This window comes from Entelurus aequoreus, linkage group LG09 (assembly GCF_033978785.1).
Source record: "Entelurus aequoreus isolate RoL-2023_Sb linkage group LG09, RoL_Eaeq_v1.1, whole genome shotgun sequence".
Taxonomy (NCBI): Eukaryota; Metazoa; Chordata; class Actinopteri; order Syngnathiformes; family Syngnathidae; genus Entelurus; species Entelurus aequoreus.
The window spans coordinates 11,999,557-12,015,055 of record NC_084739.1 but is presented as its reverse complement, the minus strand read 5'-3'; the positions used below and the strand labels follow the sequence as shown (position 1 = coordinate 12,015,055).

The 15,499-nt window shown below is 38.3% G+C and overlaps 2 protein-coding genes across 3 annotated transcripts in view; both read left to right on the top strand.

Moving 5' to 3' along the window:
• LOC133657122 (myoferlin-like) overlaps positions 1-9,279 on the top strand; it is a 77,021-nt gene extending 67,742 nt beyond the window's left edge. The window contains 13 exon segments of the mRNA XM_062058069.1: positions 40-195; positions 267-358; positions 437-607; positions 2,403-2,551; positions 2,638-2,777; positions 3,940-4,028; positions 4,106-4,201; positions 4,276-4,417; positions 4,480-4,579; positions 6,660-6,853; positions 6,939-7,048; positions 7,124-7,271; positions 9,047-9,279. Of these exon segments, the coding sequence (XP_061914053.1) occupies positions 40-195; positions 267-358; positions 437-607; positions 2,403-2,551; positions 2,638-2,777; positions 3,940-4,028; positions 4,106-4,201; positions 4,276-4,417; positions 4,480-4,579; positions 6,660-6,853; positions 6,939-7,048; positions 7,124-7,271; positions 9,047-9,085 (1,626 nt within the window). The 3' untranslated portion in view covers positions 9,086-9,279.
• A 5,842-nt stretch (positions 9,280-15,121) lies between these two features.
• LOC133657117 (poly(ADP-ribose) glycohydrolase-like) overlaps positions 15,122-15,499 on the top strand; it is a 52,079-nt gene continuing 51,701 nt past the window's right edge. For both annotated transcript variants that reach the window (XM_062058060.1, XM_062058061.1), the window contains exon 1: positions 15,122-15,481. In XM_062058060.1, coding sequence (XP_061914044.1) covers positions 15,417-15,481 — 65 coding nt within the window. In that variant the 5' untranslated portion in view covers positions 15,122-15,416. The remainder of the gene's footprint in view (positions 15,482-15,499) is intronic.

Below are 15,499 nucleotides of genomic sequence, written 5' to 3'. Positions count from 1 at the left end.
ACACAATGATGTATTATTTTCCTTTTTGGGTGAGCGCAGGGCTCGTTCAAGATCTACCCGCTGCCTGATGACCCTGGGGTGCCAGCTCCTCCTCGTCAGTTCAGAGAGCTTCCTGAAAGTGGACCTCAGGAATGTCTGGTCAGGATCTATGTGGTGCGCTGTATTGACCTGCAGCCCAAGGACACAAACGGCTTGGTACAATATGTTGCTCATTAAAACAACATTCTACAAATACAACGAAACACAGTTTTTCCTTGCAATTTCAGTGTGATCCGTATGTGAAGATTATGCTTGGCAGGAAAACCGTGGACGACCGGGATAACTACAGACCAAACACTCTCAATCCAGAGTTTGGAAGGTTGATTCAGATCTTCCTCCAATATATTCATCTACCAATTCCGTTCATCCCCTAGAACTGTTTTCTGACTTTGTTTAGGATGTTTGAGCTGTCCTGCTTCTTGCCACAAGACAAGGATCTGAAGATTGCCGTGTACGACTACGACTTGCTGAGCCGCGACGAAAAAGTGGGCGAGACGATCATCGATTTGGAGAACCGGTTGCTGTCCCGCTTCAGGTCCTGCTGCGGTCTGCCACAGACGTACTGTGTGTGAGTATCACACTTTGAAGTGTAAAGGAGATAACTGCAAATACACACCACATAGCCTACCGTGTTCTTTCCTCATATAGTAGGGGTATAGTAGGGCTGTGAATCTTTGGGTGTCCCACGATTCGATTCAATATCGATTCTTGGGGTCACGATTCGATTCAAAATCGATTTTTTTTTTCAATTCAACACGATTCTCGATTCAAAAACGATTTTTTTCCCGATTCAAAAGGATTCTCTATTCATTCAATACATAGGATTTCAGCAGGATTTACCCCAGTCTGCTGACATGCAAGCAGAGTAGTAGATTTTTGTAAAAAGCTTTTATAATTGTAAAGGACAATGTTTTATCAACTGATTGCAATAATGTAAATTTGTTTTAACTATTAAATGAACCAAAAATATGACTCATTTTATCTTTGTGAAAATATTGGACACAGTGTGTTGTCAAGCTTATGAGATGTGATGCAAGTGTAAGCCACTGTGACACTATACTTTTTTTTCTTTTTTTTATAAAAGTCTAATGATAATGTCAATGAGGGATTTTTAATCAGTGCTATGTTGAAATTGTAACTAATATTGATACTGTTGTTGATAATAATAATTTTTGTTTCACTACTTTTGGTTTGTTCTGTGTCATGTTTGTGTCTCCTCTCAATTGCTCTGTTAATTGCAGTTCTGAGTGTTGCTCGGTCGGGTTTGGTTTTGGAATTGGATTGCATTGTTAGGGTATTGCTGTGTATTGTTTTGTTGGATTGATTAATTAAGAAAATAATTTAAAAAACTACATTTAAAAAAAAAATTAAAAACTAAATTAAAAAAAAAAAAAGAAAAAAAAAAGGATTTTTTAAAAATGAAAATCCATTCTGAATCGCACAACGTGAGAATCGCGATTCGAATTTGAATCGATTTTTTCCCACACCCCTAGTAGCTAGGTGGTTTCATTAATAAATTGAAGAGTACAGGGCTAAAGTCTTAATCAGGGGTGGCATAAGTATTGTAATGCTATGGTAAATATTTAGGGAGAACGATTAATATGTTTAAAATAGTTTATCATACTTAATTTCGACCAAAGTTAACTCATAATTAAACTCAAGTAAATTTTTTAAATCTTTAATTAGTTTACCTTATTCAAATGTACACCCAACAGGGGACCGGATACATTGTTGGATTTATGCAATTTTTTTGCAAACAGCTTTTACAGACACAAGACATTTTCCATATGGGGTCTAATCCAGTGCTATAGTGCTCACGCTTTTCTCCCATGATGATATATATGAGGTGCTCAAAAAAAAAAAAATTCACATTCAAATGGAGATTATAGGCTCCAGCACCTCCCGCGAACTCGAAAGGGACAAGCGGTAGTCAATGGATGGATGGATGAATAGATGGATAGATTCTTAATCGATTCATAATTTTTGAGAATCGAAAAAAATAAATATATATATATATATATATATATATATATATATATATATATATACACAGTACAGACAAAAAGTTTGGACACACCTTCTCATTCAGTGCATTTTCTTTATTTTCATGACTATTTAATTGTCACTGAAGGCATCAAAACTATGAATGAACACATGTGGACTTATGTACTTAACAAAAAAAGGTGAAATAACTGAAAACATGTTTTATATTGTAGTTTCTTCAAAATAGCCACCCTTTGCTCTGATTACGGCTTTGCACACTCTTGGCATTCTCTCGATTAGCTTCAAGAGGTAGTCGCCTGAAATGGTTTTCCAACAGTCTTAAACTAATGGCGTCCACGCTTTACTGTATTTTCTTGCAGCTCAGGGGTTAATCAGTGGAGAGACCAACTGAAGCCTTCGCAGATCTTCCAGAATGTGGCCAAGATTCGAGGTGTTCCTCCTCCAAGCATTGAGGGAGATGGAAGCTTTCTGTCTTTTTCCGGAAAACAATACTACCTACAGGATTTTGGTATTTAAAATAAGCAAACTTGCTTTGTAAAACACCTATATGATTTTTCTATTTTTTATTTTATTTTTTATTTTTACCCCTTCCAGAGACAAACACTGTCACCAACTCTCACATGGGCCCGCCCAGAGAGAGACTGGCCCTGCATGTCCTCAGAAACCAGGGTTTAGTACCTGAGCATGTCGAGACCAGAACCCTGTGCAGCTCCCACCAGCCCAACTTGTCTCAGGTTAAAGCTGTGCTTCTAAAATAATGGGGCGGGCCTTCCCAGGGGGGGGGGGGGTGCCGTGGTATGTGGGGGGGCTTGAGAGGCAATAGCACAATAGCGTATCTCTTGATATATTCAGATAAATAAACATTCACTTCGGGGAGGAGCGTGAAAAATGTATGACGCATAGAAAAATGTTACTATGCAAGTTTAAAACAGCCCCCTTTAAGTGCTTTTTAAATAGTGGGAGGATAGGATAGGATAGGTCTTTATTGTCATTGCACAAGTACAACGAAACTTTGTTTTCAGCACAAACCCGTTCAAGATTAGACAAACTGTGTACAGGAACGCTGATGGGTCGCCACAAGGCGCCCCGTAAAAGATGGGAAAAAGGTCAACGCTGGGGAAGGATGAGTAAAAAAATACAATCCTAAAGGGGCCCAGTCTGGAGTGGGAAAAAACCTCCATAGCAAAGCACATATACATATTACAACGTACATCTCAAGATGTCTAGCAACAGAGGGGAGGGAGTGGGGGCCATGGTGGCGGGCCGCAGCTCTAAGGCGCTGCCCATCCTTCCATCACCCCTATGGGATTTGCGTCGAGGGCGTTGGATTAGGGGTGGGGTATGTGTGTGTGGCGTATATTTTTTTGTGGATGCATGTGAGTGTGTAAGCCTGCAGTGTGTCTCTGTTCCGCGGCCTTGATGTCGTGCAGCCGATAAGTCCAAAGTCAACAACAACAAGGTGTGTGTCCATGAGAGACAAGAAGGGAGTTTGTTGTGTCTTCGCCGCACTGTCCTTCGGGAGAGTCTCGAAGCCAGGGAAACAATCCAAGTTAGAATGTTTTGTATACGAGTGAAAATAAAATTTGCTTTTCACTCTAAATTATCTATGACTGATCCTGAAAATCCTGCGGGGCAGACAGTAAATAGTGGGGGCACTGTGAGGTGTCCGGGGAGGCGGGGTGTGAGAGGCAATAGCGTAATCGCATGTTTAGTGTTAGCAAATAACTATCCTGACAAGTACAAGATAATAAACAGAAAAAATGCTGTCCCCTAGGGGGTGCCTGATAGAAAATAATTGAGATGCACTGGGTTAAAGCAACACATCCAAATGTTCAACTTTTAGTGCTGTTCTGTTCAAAAAAATGCATGAAATTTTGTTTATCTGCGCAAACACAGGGACGGATACAGATGTGGGTGGACATTTTTCCCAAGAATCTTGGTCTGCTGGGGCCTCCATGTGATATCACGCCGCGGCAAGCCAAAGAGTATGAGACTTTATTTGGAATAGATGACTGCACTGCAAGGATGATACAGTATCATCATCCTGATATCCTCAAAATAGGTACTACTTGCGTGCCATTGTTTGGAACACAACGGATGTCACTCTGGACGAAACAAGCATCACCGGGGAAAGAATGAGTGATATCTACGTGAAAGGGTACAACCGTTCACTCACTCGTTACGTCCTACTTGTGCGCTTTGAAGTGACACTATGTGTTGCACGTGTCCTAGATGGATGCCAGGGATGGAGGAGGACAAGCAGAAGACCGACGTTCATTACAGATCCCTGGACGGCGATGGGAATTTCAACTGGAGGTTCATCTTTGCCTTTGACTACCTGCCTACAGAGCAGCTGTGTGTGGTCTCCAAGAAAGTGAGCGAGATGAGCAATCTTTATGTTCAGTCAAATATCTCATTAGTGTCGTCTGTTTCTAGGAACACTTCTGGAATCTGGACAAAACTGAGTTTAGGATTCCTCCCAAGCTGATCGTCCAGATATGGGACAATGACAAATTCTCTTTGGATGACTACTTAGGTAAAAGAAAGAGTTGTTTGTACTTCATATTTATGCATCAGAGTTGGTCTTGAACTGGGTAAGAAGCTATTTAACCAACATGAAGCTACACACATCTACAACTCTAAATATATCTTCTGGCGTACCACAGGGATTAATACCGGGACCAAAATTAGTCAATCTCTATATCAGGGGTGTTAAACTCATCATAAATCGGGGGCCAAATGGAGAAAAATCTAATCCCAAGTAGGCCGGATTGGTAAAATCACGGCACGATAACTTAAAAATAAAGACAACTTCAGATTGTTTTCTTTGTTTAAAAATAGAACTAGCACATTCTGAAAATGTACAAATCACAATGTTGTTGGTTTTTTTACACTTACATGTTGCGGTTAATAGTATTCTATCTTTATTTGTCGTTATTTATATTTTCTGAATAAATTGATAATGTTCATCAGTCAACTCGTTAGTGTTAATTTTCAGTCTATCAAGATAAAACAATTATATCAAAATCAAATTACAGGATGTTATTTATGTAATTTGCTCATTTTCCTCGACTGATGTACTAACATAATGTGGTTTATTTTGTACATATGTAGCATCATCTACAAATATGCAAAGAATTGCTATTGCGACACCCAGTGGACACATTTAGAACAGCAGTTTCTTTCATTCAAAAATTTCAGGTTAAGTTTTATACTTAGAAAACTCATCCTGCAGGCCGGATAAAACCTGTTCGCGGGCCTGACCCGGCCCTCGTGCCGTACGTTTGGCACCCCAGCTCTACATAAACAACATTTGTAATGTTGCTGTGGCAGTCCCGACGGCCGTGCGGGTTCTCAGGACCATTTCAGGGAAGACATTTGCGTGAGACGGGTTAGACTGCTTTATTTTTACACCAACAGAGTATTTGGCTGCTTTCCAGCAGCTGCCTCTTACGTGAGCACCAGGTTGGTTTCCCTCCCGTCTGCGTCTGCTTTTCAGCAGCACGTCGCCTTTGGCGTGGTCTTTTAGCAGCTGCCTTTTCTCCGTCTCCTCTCTCTCTCGTCGCTGTCGGTCGCGCCTTTTAACCACCGCGAGGGGATTAGCTGATTGTGACCAGGTGCGCGATTCCCGCACCTGGTCACAATTGCGGCGTCGCTCTCGGCGCGCACAGTCTCGCCGTCCACGCCGCCATCTTGGTCCGCCGGCCCCGCCTCCCCACAGTTGCAAAGGTTTTAAAGTTAGTACTATTTGCAGACAACACGGCCACATTTTGTTCAGGAGAGAACACATACACGCTAATACAAATAATAATAGAAAAAATGAATACATTAAAAAGATGGTTAGATAAAAACGGACTATCATTGATTCTCAGTAAAACTAAAATAATGTTTTTTGGTAACAGTAGGAGAGAAAGTCCGATACCAATAGACAACATAGACTTTGACAGAGTAAAATAAATAAGATTTCTGGAAATGACGTAAAAAACGTAAAGTGGCAAGAAATACTTCCATAATGAATAAAGCAAAATATGTACTGGACTAAAAATCCCTCCAAATTCTGTACTCTTCACTAGTGTTACCATATCTGAGTTATTTTGTAAAACATATGGGGAAATAACTACAAAAGTATACTACATTACAAAAGAAGTCTGTTAGAATAATACATAATGTTGGATTTGGGGGAACGCTCAAAACTTCAAGTTAAATGATTTTTCAAACAGCTGAAATTATAGCACAAGGCAAACTATAACATGCAACCTGAGAATGTGCAACAATTCTTCTTAATATAACCTTAGAGAAAATTTTTACTTACAACGAATGTTGTATGCACGTACAACACTTAAATGGGAATTGCACTTTTTTTAAATTTTATTTTGCCTATCGTTCACAATCCTCATGTAAGACAAGAACAAGTTTTTCTTTTTCTAATGCATTCTAACTAGGAAATAAATGCGGAGATCTTGTGATTTGTTTTTGTGTTTTGAGGCAGTTTTTTCTTAAACGATGTGGTAAAACTTCAAATTATGTACATTTTCAGATAATTGACTTTAAAAGTTCCACTGTAAAAACAGCATTTCTGTAATGTGACACATTTTCCTTCCACACCTCTATCACAGGCTCAGTGGAGCTGGACCTCCTCAATCTGATCCCTCCTGCTAAAAGTCCTGAAAAGTGCAGCTTGAAAATGTTGCCCGGGATGACAAACTCCGACTCCTCCAAGAAATCGCTCTTCAACTCGCTTTTCTCCCAGAAGTCTGCACGGGGCTGGTGGCCGTGCACCATCGAGCAGGGCGGGAACCACCTTCTTGGCGTGCGTTTGGGTCCAGAAGAAAAATTCTCATTTGTTATCCCTTTTTCTCGTCTTGATGTCTTTCTTTTTTTTAATTCCTTCATAGGGAAAAGTGGAGATGACATTGGAAATAGTGGATGAGAAGGAGATGGAGGAGAGACCTGCCGGGAAGGGCAGAGAGGAGCCCAACATGAACCCTAAACTGGACTCACCGAGGTGACTATCTCGCTCCTAAAATAGTTATTGTGACTGAATGTTTGTGGACATTGTTGCCTTTTCTCTCTCCACTAGTCGTCCTGACACGTCATTCTTTTGGTTTACAAATCCTTGTAAGACCATGAAGTTTATAGTATGGCGGCGATTCAAATGGCTTTTCATCGCATGGATACTACTCACGATAGTGCTACTGTTCTTCGGAATCATGTTCTACTCGCTGCCTGTAAGTCCACACTTTAAAAAGTCAGTGTTTAAAAACAAGAAAAAAAAATACAAAAATTAGGGGTATTTTATTTGAACTAAGCAAAATTATCTGCCAATAGAATAAAAAAATTTGGCTTCCAAAACAAGTAAAATTAGCTAACTTCAATGAACCCCAAAATACCTTAAAATAAGTATATTCTCACTAATAACAAGTAGAAAAAAAAAAAGAGACCTTTTTGCTCAATATGTTGAAAAATATTCTTAAATGAAGTAAATGCTAGTGCCATTATCTTGACATAATGATATGCGCTCGGCATTACATTTCTTGAAACCAGCAAACTTATACTGAAAACCAGTTTATTGTTCTTAATGGAAAGGCAACAAGGCAACCACTTGTTACTCTCGGGGTCTCTTGGCCGCTCAGGCAAATCATATGGTCTAAAAATGCATTTTTCCATCAACAACATGACATCATCGCGCCAAGTGCGTGCTCTTTCAGTCAATTAGTGCGCATATATACAGCCCGGCCCCCAGCCCAAAATTTTTTAATTATATTTTTGAAGAATTAATCTGAATGTGCATGAACTATTTCGTTCAAAATTGTTAGAAATGTCACATGTTAAATGTTTCAATATTAACTGTCAGTTTACTGTACTGTGCCAACTGTACTACTATATGAGTACGTCTTTTCTATTGTTTCATTGAAAATAAAACAGCAAAGTCCATTTGGCTGTCATCTGTTTTAATTAGGGATGTCCGATAATGGCTTTTTGCCGATATCCGATATGCCGATATTGTCCAACTCTTTAATTACCGATACCGATATCAACCGATACCGATATCAACCGATATATACAGTCGTGGAATTAACACATTATTATGCCTAATTTGGACAACCAGGTATGGTGAAGATAAGGTACTTTTTAAAAAAATGAATAAAATAAAATAAGATAAATAAATTAAAAACATTTTCTTGAATAAAAAAGAAAGTAAAACAATATAAAAACAGTTACATAGAAACTAGTAATTAATGAAAATTTGTAAAATTAACTGTTAAAGGTTAGTACTATTAGTGGAGCAGCAGCACGCACAATCATGTGTGCTTACGGACTGTATCCCTTGCAGACTGTGTTGATATATATTGATATATAATGTAGGAACCAGAATATTAATAACAGAAAGAAACAACCCTTTTGTGTGAATGAGTGTGAATGAGTGTGAATGGGGGGAGGGAGGTTTTTTGGGTTGGTGCACTAATTGTAAGTGTATCTTGTGTTTTTTATGTGGATTTAATAAAAAAAAAATGTAAAAAACGATACTGATAATAAAAAAAAACGTTACCGATAATTTCCGATATTACATTTTAACGCATTTATCCGATATTATCGGACATCTCTAGTTTTAATTATGAGACACATTCGTGTCAAAGTCATGATTCTTTTTTTCATGCTTAAAATAAGAAATTATTACTTTAAAAAAGCAGTTTTATACTTGTGAGTATAAAATGCTTGATATTCTAGTTTCAAGCATGTTTTACTCAATATAGGTCATACAATCTCAGCTCTAATATCTTACTGAGATAATTTAGGACCAAAACCCTTAAAACAAGTAAAACACTCTAACATAAAATCTGCTTAGTGAGAAGAATGATCTTATCAGACAGAAAATAAGCAATTATCACCCTCATTTGAGATATTTAATCTTACTTAGATTTCAGATTTTGCAGTGCACTTGTTTTTCTTTCCTGAACACACACAAACAAAAATAACGCTTGTGTTTATTTTCCATCCACAGAACTACATCTCAATGAAGATTATAAAGCCTTATTCCTAGGCGACCGCTGTGCAAACGTCTTTACTGTGATTGTCCTTTAGAGCAATATGCAAGGATTTGTACTGCTTGATGTCACAAACACAACTTCAGACCGGTTTGTATCATTTGCACTATCATGACATGTTTGTTGCCCATTTCAAAACACACCCAAATGTTTTTAATGAAATCTATAAAAGTTGTATTTTACCTCTGTTGTTAGATTCTACCAGTGTTCTTTGATTGAACAGTCAGTATCAAGAGTTAATAACAGTGGAATTGAGCTCACAAGTGGCTTGCCACGCCCAGGTCACGCCTCCATTCACATCAGATTTAAATTAATCATGTTCCTGAGGTCCCACACTCTGCCCATTGAGTTAGGAGATGCTTCTTTCGGGCATTTCCGGCTATCGAAAGAGGGTGGAGTGGGATAAAGTGTGTAAGGCTGTCAATGCTGTAGAGTCAGAGAACCCCTCACAGGAACAAAAAAGTGATACTACATCAGAAGATGGATGTGGGCAAAACAGGCGAGGGGACCGGAAATGAAGTAGTGCTCAGTCGCTGCAAAGATATGTAAAACTTTAGAACAGGTGGGAGCACATGTGGGTGACTCGGATTACCCCCAATATACAAAACCCAAAACCGGTGAAGTTGGCACGTTGTGTAAATCGTAAATTAAAACAGAATAGAATGATTTGTAAATCCTTTTCAACTTATATTCAATTGAATTCACTGCAAAGACAAGATATTTAAAGTTCGAACTGAGAAACGTTGTTATTTTTTGCAAATATTAGCTCATTTGGAATTTGATGCCTGCAACATGTTTCAAAAAAGCTGGCACAAGTGGTAAAAAAAAGACAGAGAAAGTTGAGGAATGCTCATCAAACACTTATTTGGAACATCCCATAGGTGAACAGGCTAATTGGGGAACAGGTGGGTGCCATGATTGGGTATAAAAGCAGCTTCCGTGAAATGCTCAGTCATTCACAAACAAGGATGGGGCGAGGGTCACCACTTTGTGAACAAATGCGTGAGCAAATTGTTTAAGAACAACATTTCTCAACCAGCTATTGCAAGGAATTTAGGGATTTCACCATCTACGGTCCGTAATATCATCAAAAGGTTCCGAGAATCGGGAGAAATCACTGCACGTAAGCGATGATATTACGGACCTTTGATACCTCAGGCGGTACTGCATCAAAAAGCGGCATCAGTGTGTAAAGGATATCACCAAATGGGCTCAGGAAAACTTCAGAAAACCACTGTCAGTAACTACAGTTCGTCGCTACATCTGTAAGTGCAAGTTAAAACTCTACTATGCAAAGCGAAAGCCATTTATCAACAACACCCAGAAACGCCGCTAGGCCCAAGCTCATCTAAGATGGACTGATGCAAAGAACCATCCGGACTGTTATAGGCGCAACGTTTAAAAGCCAGCATCTTTGATGGTATGGGGGTGCATTAGTGCCCAAGGCATGGGTAACTTACACATCTGTGAAGGCACCATTAATGCTGAAATGTACATACAGGATTTGGAGCAACATATGTTGCCATCCAAGCAACGTTACCATGGACGCCCTTGCTTATTTCAGCAAGACAATGCCAAGCCACGTGTTACAACAGCGTGGCTTCATAGTAAAAGAGTGCGGGTACTAGACTGGCCTGCCTGTAGTCCAGACCTGTCTCCCATTGAAAATATGTGGCGCATTATGAAGCCTAAAATACCACAACGGAAACCCCGGACTGTTGAACAACTTAAGCTGTACATCAAGCAAGAATGGGAAAGAATTCCACCTGAAAAGCTTCAAAAATGTGTCTCCTCAGTTCCCAAACATTTACTGAGTGTTGTTAAAAGGAAAGGCCATGTAACACAGTGGTAAAAATGCCCCTGTGCCAACTTTTTTGCAATGTGTTAGTGCCATTAAATTCCAAGTTAATGATTATGTTGCCAAAAAAAATTACGTTTCTCAGTTGGAACATTAAATATCTTGTCTTTGCAGTCTATTCAATTGAATATAAGTTGAAAAGGATTTGCAAATCATTGTATTCTGTTTTTATTTACGATTTACACAACGTGCCAACTTTACTGGATCTGTTTTTTGTGAATATATATATATATATATATATATATATATATATATATATATATATATATATATATATATATATATATATATATATATATATATATATATATATATATATATATATATATATATATATATATATATATATATATATAATTTGTGTAATTTACAGCAACATGTGTTCATACAGTAGCCTGCTCACAGCCAGATTAGCGTTTAATGTGAAAAGTATGTAATTGTGAAAAGTATGTCATATTTGGTTTGAAATCTTTGAAATTGAAACATACCAGTATATCAAAAAGGATACGAAAGACTTTGACTCGTTTTTGTAAACTCAATTTATTATTGCGACACAGGAGAGCGACTTGCGGTAGCCGCCACTCGACACAAAGTCGGGCCATTCCTCCACCATCTCCGTGGCCATTAATGTGCTGCAACTGTCCGCCCGACTGACCAAGCAGTGCCGGAGTCCCAGGTACACATTGTGACAGCAATAGTCATGTAGAAATGTGCGTACGTGACGCATGAAGTTGGCGCCAGGCACCGCACGCGTCCACATTCATTTCACTCTAGTCTTGATACGTCTCAACTTTGCCACGGAAAAGGGCGTACTACAGGTTTTTGTGCGTACGCCGGCAATAAGGGTCCTCTAGGTTTGACATCTGACATATGTAAATATCTGGTAAGGCATATTATACTATTAGCACTATTGGCTGTTGGCAAAATTACAGTGAGTTTCACATATCCAAAGCTGTCTAAATCTAACCTTGTCAGATGTAATTATAAGCAGTGGATTGTTGTCTACAACTTTGAAGAGGCCTTGCCAACGAGGTAGCGGGTTTGAGTTTGTGTTACAGATTAGAACGCAGGTGTCAAACCCAAGGCCCGGGGGCCAGATCTGGCCTGCGCCATCATTTTATCTGGCCCGCAAACACCTGGAAATGACGTGTCAATAAAGTACTTCATACTTTCTCACTAAATGTAATTGATTTTTTTCATTTTGACAGGAAAAAAATATATGTACTGCTTGAAATTGCATACCCGTTTGAACTTTAATAGTATCCAATTGTCAGGTTCAAACACTGATGACATTTATTAAACAAGACAAGAAGCAAGGAATTAAACAGAGACAGAATTAAATTTAGCTCAATTGAGGAGAAACGCTCTGACGAAAGATTGTACGCCTCCTCTTTTATTTGGACTTTCCCTGATTACATGACAACAGCTGTTTCAATTGGAGGGGGGTCGTAAACAGCCATCGCCTTTGGTTACAAAACAGTTCAAAGAAAAGGTCGTAAAACAGTTCAAAGAAAAGGTGCCTGGAGCTTGCGTCAGGTCCTGCTTCCTCTCCGCTTTGTAGATCTCGGGTCAAGACAATATCTTCCTGTGGATTACAATACATCAAAGAAACTGACACCTTCATGTTGCTTCACATCCTACACAGTGGAGTTTTAAACAAGCCTTTTGCTTGGTAGGATCAAAGACAGCTTTTGTCCTCTCGCAGGTCGAGCTGAACTCAATGTAACACAAAGTTTTGTGATAACTTAGATACAATTATTCTGACACCAATATTGTAACAAATATTACACAATATTATCATACTTTACAAACATGTTTTTGTCTAAATAAAAATAGGTATTTTTATTTAACTTTACAGCAAACTACCCATCAAATTAATACAAATTACAATTTCTATTTACGGTGTTCTTTACAGCATGAAACTGAAAAAAACTAAAAAAAAATTGTGTTAAAATTATGTTGACTGAGCTGCCACATTTTTACCGTAAAATTTAGTTTTTAACGGTGTTATCACTGTAAGTGGAAAAACGATGCATTTGTTTTTACGGTAGAAAAACTGGCAGCTAAATTGCCAGAATAAAAAAAGGAACTTGGACTGTTTTTTCCATCAACAATATAATGTTGTACAAAACAATGTATATTTAATAGTACAATTCTGGCAACTAAACTGCCATCTTTTTCTGTAAAAACAAAACAAAACACCGGTACTGTTTTTATATTTATCGTAAAAAGTTTTAAAAAACACTATTTTACAGTAAAATTTTGTAAATTTAAAAGTTTTTACTGTAAAATCGACAAGTCTACTTAAAACAATTTATATAATTAATAATAAAACCCAGAGGCATATTCATACTTTATTCGCTGTTACAAGCGGCCCTCTGATGCCAGCCATAACTGCCATGTGGCCCTCAATGGAAACAAGTTTGACATCCCTGGATTGGAACACACAGAGTCCGCATTCTTAAGAGTCCAGTACCGTGGTTAGGAATAACCATATGACATCATATCTTTCAGGGATGTGTGAGGCAGAGCAAAGGTCGAGAGGCAGTTTGAAACAAAAGCGAGTGAACCTGAGTGAAAAAGGACATATAAAGTTAAAAGGTTAAAGTACCAATGATTGTCACACACACACACACACACACACACACACACTAGGTGTGGCAAAATTATTCTCTGCATTTGACCCATCACCCTTAATCACCCACCTGGGAGGTGAGGGGAGCAGTGGGCAGCAGCGGTGGCCACGCCCGGGATTCATTTTTGGTGATTTAACCCCCAATTCCAACCCTAGTGTATTTAGGTGTGTATTTGCTACAATACACACAATAATAACATTATATACAATAATATCTATGGAAGAAAAAACATCCAACTTACTAATATTTTAAATGGTAAATGGGTTATACTTTTATAGCGCTTTTCTACCTTCAAGGTACTCAAAGCGCTTTGACAGTATTTCCACTATTCACCCATTCACACACACACATTCACTCACTGATGGCGGGAGCTGCCATGCAAGGCCCTAACCACCACCCATCAGGAGCAAGGGTGAAGTGTCTTGCTCAAGGACACAACGGACGTGACGAGGTTAGTAGAAGGTGGGGATCGAACCAGGAACCCTCAGGTTGCTGGCACGGCCACTCTCCCAACCACGCCACGCCGTCCCCAATTGATACAGTAGATAAAGTAGATACAGTTGATACAGTAGATAAAGTTGATACAGTAGATACGGTTGATACAGTAGATAATGTTGATACAGTAGATAAAGTTGATACAGTTTTAATAAAGTTGATACAGTTGTTACAGTTAATAAAGTAGATAAAGTTGATAGTTGATACAGTTGATAAAGTAGATACAGTTGATACAGTTGTTGCAGTTAATAAAGTTGATACAGTTGATAAAGTAGATACAGTTGATACAATTGATAAAGTAGATACAGTTGATAAAGTAGATACAGATGATACAGTTGATAAAGTAGATAGTTAATACAGTTGATAAAGTAGATACAGTTGATAAAGTAGATACAGTTGATAAAGTTGATACAGTTGTTACAGTTAATAAAGAAGATAAAGTTGATAAAGTAGATACAGTTGATAAAGTAGATACAGTTGATAAAGATGATAGTTGATAAAGTAGATAGTTGATAAAGTAGATACAGTTGATAAAGTAGATAGTTGATAAAGATGATACAGTAGATAAAGTAGATAGTTGATAAAGATGATGCAGTTGATAAAGTAGATACAGTTAATACAGTAGATAAAGTCGATGCAGTTGATAGTTGATACAGTTGATAAAGTAGATACAGTTGATACAATTGATAGTTGATAAAGTAGATAGTTGATAAAGTAGATAGTTGATAAAGTAGAAAGTTGATACAGTTGATAAAGTAGATACAGTTGATAAAGTAGATACAGTTGATACAGTAGATAAAATTGATAAAGTAGATACAGTTGATACAGTAGATAAAGTTGATAAAGTAGATACAGTTGATACAGTAGATAACATTGATAAAGTAGATACAGTTGATACAGTAGATAAAGTTGATAAAGTAGATACATTTGATAAAGTAGATAAAGTTGATACAGTTGATAAAGTAGATAAAGTTGATACAGTTGATAAAGTAGATAAAGTTGATTAAGTTGATACAGTTGTCGACTGCTTTACAGCTTTACAATTGTAAAAAATTGTAATTGCTACTATGGTCCATTTACTGTATAATACCTGCATTATCTTGCCCATCACTTGGAGCCCACACAACACAGGTATCACACAACACAGGTATCACACAACACAACACAGGTATCTTGCCCATCACTTGGAGCCCACACAACACAGGTATCACACAACACAACACAGGTATCACACAACACAACACAGGTATCTTGCCCATCACTTGGAGCCCACACAAGTCTGCTGAGCGTGTGAGGACAGCAGAGGAGGACATGCAAAGATGACAGTGGCGATGTGGAATGTGCACGCCACGTTACAGTCGGCGCTGGATGGCAACGTGGCGATTTCGACACCTCCAAATGTGGTAATGAAACATACAATG